Below are 6301 nucleotides of genomic sequence, written 5' to 3'. Positions count from 1 at the left end.
GAAAGAATACAAGGGATTCTATAAAGAAAAAGACAAAAGAGGGGTACGGTGTCACAGGGTACCGAAGCTTTGCCCTGTAATCAAATATACTAAAAAAAATCTAAGTCACAAAAAAGTGAACTAAGATAGATTTAATTAATTAATTCTCCAAAACTCTTTTTGATTTGAAAACTTTAAAAATAATGTGCAACTTTTATAATTATTTTTTGAAAGTGGGGGACTCACAAAAAATGTGGGGTGGAGATATCATCACTCTTTTCTGGTTGGTTTGTGACTTTACTTTTAAGAAAAATAAATTAGGATTTATTAATAATTTAGAGTATTAAAAAATCTTTTTTTTTTCTTTTTGACATTTGATTTTGTCCTCCATAGAACTGTGCCCTAAAGGATCCTAAGAAGATGTGGACTTTGATCGTGTTGCTCTCTAAAGAGTTATGACCGGGATATCCTCTCATAGGAGAAAAATTTTAGAATATATTAGAGGTATCGTATCAATTATATAATAAATAAATAATGTTATGTTGGCTGAAAGTGCGAGTTGAATATATATATATATATATATATATATGTTACCAAACTCACCCGCAATCTTCGGCGGATTTTTTGCTGATTTTCTCATTTAAAATCATAAATATTAAAAAAAACTTTTAGTAGTACATAAAACTTAAATTATATGATTCAAACTATAAATTTATAAGAATAGCCTAAAAAATTCAACATATAATGCTCAATTCTATATTTTATCAATATAAATAAGAAATTAAAATTTCAATATTAAAACAAATATACAAAACTTATTTATCTAATATAAGGCAAATCATCATCACTACTATCAATTGTTTACTCCATCTTTTAATTGATATACAAGTATTATCAATAATATTAGCAAGTAAATTTTATACAACTGCCATTAACAATAAATTAAACAGATAAAAACTCAACTTTTGTTGGTAATCATTAGGTTCAAGGCATTAAAGCAAAACAAACAAAATCAATCAACTTAAAATGAAACATCAATAACATTAAACTTAAAAATCATAAAATTTCTACTTATTAAAGGCTTATTGTGTGTGTGTGTGTAAGTGAGATAGGTTAGGTTTAAGAATTAGAAACTTTAACTTACATTTATTTATGACTAAAATTTTTTAATGTAATTTTTATGATTAAAATTAAAAACATAAATAATTAAATAAAGAATGCATGTTGACAGACACTCGCGTGGGTATACGGCGTATTTTTTCTCAATACCAAACACATTCACAACTCTTAGCAAGTTTAAGTTTGAAATACCAAACCTACCAGCAAATCACAAAATTACTTGCAACAAGTGAGTTTGTGCAGGTATGTTTGGATAGATTTATAAGTTTGTGGCTTTGCGGATAATTTTACCATCCCTATTGACGTCTTAGAAAATTTGAAAAAGGCAAGTTCATTTTGTGATTTTATTCCATATGCATGTAGAGAATTAGAGTGTATATATGTACATATTTATACATAGATAGATAGATACATGCTGTATTTTGGGGAAGATTTTCTGCGCATGAGCGCATCAATTGTCCATTATTAACTTGCATCTCCGTTATTCGTCATAAATGTGCTAATTTTACAGCTCTGAAGCAACAGTTTCCACCTGATGCTTGATTGTCACCACACACATACACACACACACACACACGTTATAGCCAAAGCTGCAGTTTTGTATATGTTATTTGTCATACTCCAATTATGCGTTAAGACTATTTAAAAAAAACGATTGGAAAAAATCTTTACTTTTATGTTATGTAGAGAATGATCGAGGAGAATTAAGAGAGACACATTGACAAACTGTTTAGAAGTTAAAACACCAATTATGTCTGTATCACAACTGATGTCTCTAAAACCTGCAAAATAGCATCGTGAGATTCTTTAAAGTACATACAGGCAAATGGATCTTAATAAGTAGAATATAACAAAAGAATGAATCTTAACCATATACGAAGAATATTAATATTACACATGTCAAATAATTCTTTAAAGCTCGAGTTCAAGTAAAGAGATGATCTTATTCTACACTATATTGTAAAACTTTTACTAAATTATAATATTAAAAAATGAGACTTGTAACAACTACAGAAACGTAAGTATAATACTACGTATCATCCAGGTATTGTTGCATGACCAGATTGCTGATTTGCATAGCCTTTTTCTCTAGAAAAGAAATAAAAATCGTGCATGAGCTTCACTTGAAGACTTCTTTCAGAATGAAGAATATGTATGCCACAGTTATAAGGATTAAACAAGGACGTGTCAAGCATTACATTGTTGTGACTCCTCAAGTGATCTCCTTCAAATAAAGTGACCATGATTCATCATTAAAGCAAGGAGTGCCTTACGGATCTTTTCCACCTTCCAAGCTTTTCTCTTCCCTGTAAAATTATATTGAAAATCCTTTTTTAGTAATCTTCGATCGTCACATGACATTAGAATAAAACCCATTAACTATTCTTCTCTGTTTTTATGATAAAATGAATAGTTCATCAGTTATTGTCTCCATACACATGGTGAGCAATGAATGGATAAGGAGCAATGCTCCAATAGCACCAAAGACTATAAAAATGCACGAATGAATTAATATTTTCGCACACCTTCCGTGGACCAATAGCGAGTTTATTGTCAACAATAGATATTGCTTGGAAACCCATGGGCTGTAATACTTCTTCATAACTGCAAGATAATGAATAAATAAAATAATTTTTGTGAGTATAGAGAAATATTCGCAGCTTATAGAATTTTAGAAAGCAGTAAAAGATTTAAAGTGAAAAGCTACTCCAAGAAGATCAAGGAAAAAAATCTGAAGGTAGAGTATTACTCAGATACTGATACTTTATAAGGAGGTCCACCAACATGATCACTAATCTGCAACAACGTAATTTTAGCTTGAGTAGCAGCATTGGAAAATAATTCAGACATAAATATCCTAGACTAGACACATGGACAAAGAGAAAAATAAACAAATAAAACAACATGAGAGTATTATTATTCACTTGCAAAGGAAAATCTCCAAACAGGGAAAGGAAACGGAAAAGGAAATGAAGATACAAAGATCTTACTGGAAACATCAGTGTTATAAGCTCTCCATCTGGTTTTAAAAAATCCTTAATTTTCTGTGCCCATGCTGCTCTCATTTCTGGCTCAATGGCACAAAAGAATCTGCAACATGAATAAGAAAATGATAATCAACACACGATGTTGATGTAAGAAACAAAGACAATCTAATGTCAACTTACGTATAATCGAAGATGAGATCAAACAACTCAGTTGGGCACCAAGTGAAGAAGTCTGCCTTTAAGAAGCTAACAAATTTTGCATTTGGTAATGAGGAAGACAGCTGCCTTAACATTTAGATAGAAGATTAGACTGAAGAAATTTTCAGGAACCAACTAGAACTACCACAATGAACTGTTGTTCAGGTGATCATACAAAAACTAAAAATCCAGCATAGATTTCATAGTGCACGTAGCAAAGGTATTTAGATACTAGCACGATAATCAAACTGTCCTTATAAAATGTGTTGCAGCTGAGAAACTCAAGTGCTCTTAATAATAACAATGTGAACAAGCTGGTTTGGACAGAAACGGTGAGTTACAACGTGAACATACTGGTTTGGACCAAAAAGGTGAGTTACACATTTTGTGTCAATTATAAACATAATAGCTATCAATCCATTGCCTACCTGAAAGAATGTAGTTTTGTGCATGAAAGAAAGTGGGGTTATCACACTCAAAAAGGACCTTTCTATTTCTTTTGTTACTTTGTCCAACAGCTTGAATGCATGTCAGCAATTTAGAGAAAATCTGAGATGATTTTGATTCTTCAAAACAGAGCAACGACGAGACTTAGATTCCTCAAAACATGGCAACAATGACATTGATGAGAGGGAGAATCAGTCCAAATGGAACTTTAAAATAGCAAAAGCTTCCAATACCAAAAATTTAGATGGAAATGCAGAATCATTTAGTTACTCAGGCAAGAATACAAACTGAATTTAGATATAAACAGCAACTCAAATGACTCAGTAAAGTAGTACAGCGACCCTGACCATCACATCTGATTATCATGGTAATGTCGATGCATTCAAAGGAAGAGAAAACAACTGTGAAATATACATCTCAACATCTCTATAAGTGCTAACTTGAAATTTGCAGACTGTTGTCACCTCTTCTGCCTTCTTGATGGCAATGTCCGATATCTCCAATCCCACAACATATCGTTCAGTACTTGCCATTGCTACCACATCATAACCCTGCCATATAGGAACAGCCTTGTTACAAAGGCTACACCAAGTAGCAAGACAACAGTTAAAATAGTAGCATGTGAAAAATAAGGAATAAGCCTTAGGTAGGAGGCTATTGCTTCAAATGATAATAATGGTGCTCTGTAAGTACTTATTTAACGGCATGCAACTTTCTTCCTTCTTAACTGCTTATTATATTTGTTCAGCTATCGTGTTTCGGCTCCTTTTAAGAGGTATTAGAATGCAAGAAGGGAAGCGGGGAGGAAAACAAAGCATAAACTAGTGATAATGTCATACAACAATCACAGAATTTTCATATAGCTATTTATTGTGCAAATGGATGATTTAAAAAACTAATCAGCAGCTCTAAAAAGGTGAAAATGCATAGAGGATCATACAACTTACAGTGCCACAACCAGGGACCAAAGCCCTGCCCTTGGGAAGGGCTCCTGATTGATGTAAATGTACAATAATAGGTGTAGGTTGTCCTATATCCCACAGGGTCAACCCCTTCTCCCAGCATTTCTCCCATCCTCCTGATAGATTAATGACATGATGGTTCAACATTCTATAACAAAAAAACACATGCGGAGAAGCCCTAAACCCCAACACAAGTTGGAGAACTATTCCATCAATAGGACTTTATGGATTTCATACACAACAAAACAGATGTTTCACCACACTCCTAATTAAACACACAATAAATGTGAGAATTCCCACTAAATGCATATGCAAGTCCATTGACTACTTGTATAAAGCTCAATTTCAATCAGGGATTAGCCAATGAAACCACAAAGAACCCAACTCGTCAAGTTTAACTTAAAATGCTAAATGAAGTTCGATAAAAATGAAATTGGTTTTAATGGCCTTCCACTAAAATGTCAAATTATCAATCCCAGGTATTTTTCCAGATACACTAGGACTGCATGAAATAAATTGTCACACCAAAATAGATACACATATTCCATAGATTGGCACTGGAACTCAGAAGCATCAGGTTTATATGCCAGTGGCTCATATTCATTTTCAACTAATATCTCAGAAAATTCCTGCTTAGTGCGTTAATCGAACCATTTGGGATCAAGGGAAAGAAATTTTTAATCCACAACTACTCGAAAATTAAATCACTAAGCATCAAGTATAAGCAGGCAGATAGTTCATAAATATTAGCTGTAAAAGTTAAAATAAGGGTATTTACCAAACACTTTAAGCTATCCAGGTTACAAAATTAAGCATAATGCCCAACAATGACAAACATGTACTCATTCTTTTTACACGTAAGTAGTCAGCTATTGCTCAGTCAAATATCCAACAGAGTCCATTTATTAAAAAAAAAAAAACCACTCATACCCACATAGCAATCCATCTTCTGATACCAAATTCATAACCCCATAAAAAAAAGGACTAAATTTTGAAACGTTATGGGAAAATGAAAGTGGGTATTTTAACTTTTACCAGAAGATTCGATATGCATGAGTTGCTGCAACTTGTTCACACGAGGATGTGATTTTATGACATTATCGTTCCCTACTTCTTCTCTGTTCTTTCCCATCTTCGGTTTGGTCGCACGAATCCCAAAGCTTCTTGTACGAACAGAGCTGATAGGTAACTGCAGAATATTGGGAATTGAGAATGAGAAGCGGAGAGCGTTGGATATCAAGCCACGACTCACAGTTCGCATGACGTTCAGCTTTTCATTTCTGTTAAGATTTTGGTCTTCTTTTTTAACCGTCGCTACCTTAAAATGGAACTTTTTTAAGAAACGAGCCGTAAAATTAAAATTTTCATTTATCAACTAGGCCGGACTCCACGTCATTAAATAAATTCCACCTCGCTTGAAATAAAAATTATTAAAATAATACTTAAAAAAACAAAAAAGCCTATACTTAGATATATTACACGATCAGATAATTAAAAGATCAACAAAAACTAACAAAATATGATTATATAAAATATCAAAATTAGATACCTAATACTCACGGCCCACCTTCATTTAAATGAATAGTGTTTTTTTAAAATATAATTTAT

General features: G+C 32.6%; 1 protein-coding gene across 4 annotated transcripts; it reads right to left on the bottom strand.

The window, feature by feature from the left end:
• Nucleotides 1-2297: 2297 nt before the first annotated feature.
• On the bottom strand, nt 2298-6045 carry LOC102615986 (probable thiol methyltransferase 2). Of its 4 annotated transcripts, none has more exons than XM_006493071.4 (8): nt 5729-6045; nt 4679-4809; nt 4146-4282; nt 3267-3371; nt 3090-3189; nt 2849-2895; nt 2625-2703; nt 2298-2405 (listed from the first exon to the last, which is right to left on the bottom strand). In XM_006493071.4, exons 1-8 carry the CDS (start codon nt 5952-5954, stop codon nt 2352-2354), a joined length of 879 nt encoding a protein of 292 aa, XP_006493134.2. In that variant the 5' UTR covers nt 5955-6045; the 3' UTR covers nt 2298-2351. The 4 variants fall into 4 exon arrangements, with proteins under 4 accessions (XP_006493134.2, XP_006493135.2, XP_006493136.2 ...); XM_006493072.4 differs by having other exon boundaries at nt 3267-3367; nt 4172-4282; XM_006493073.4 differs by having other exon boundaries at nt 3267-3367; nt 4196-4282; nt 5729-6040.
• Nucleotides 6046-6301: the final 256 nt, after the last annotated feature.

The sequence above is a fragment of the Citrus sinensis genome, chromosome 3, assembly GCF_022201045.2.
Source record: "Citrus sinensis cultivar Valencia sweet orange chromosome 3, DVS_A1.0, whole genome shotgun sequence".
Taxonomy (NCBI): Eukaryota; Viridiplantae; Streptophyta; class Magnoliopsida; order Sapindales; family Rutaceae; genus Citrus; species Citrus sinensis.
This window is presented reverse-complemented; position numbering and strand designations above follow the sequence as displayed.

What these genes read in the sequence shown, in the direction of transcription:
- LOC102615986 (XM_006493071.4), bottom strand. Translation starts at nt 5,954, where the DNA reads ATGCGAACTGTGAGTCGTGGCTTGATATCCAACGCTCTCCGCTTCTCA. An exon ending in TATAAAGTATCAGTATCTGA is followed by an intron (nt 2,704 to 2,848) that starts GTAATACTCTAC and finishes ATTATCTTGCAG; the next exon opens with TTATGAAGAAGTATTACAGC. An exon ending in TCGCTATTGGTCCACGGAAG is followed by an intron (nt 2,406 to 2,624) that starts GTGTGCGAAAAT and finishes ATAATTTTACAG; the next exon opens with GGAAGAGAAAAGCTTGGAAG.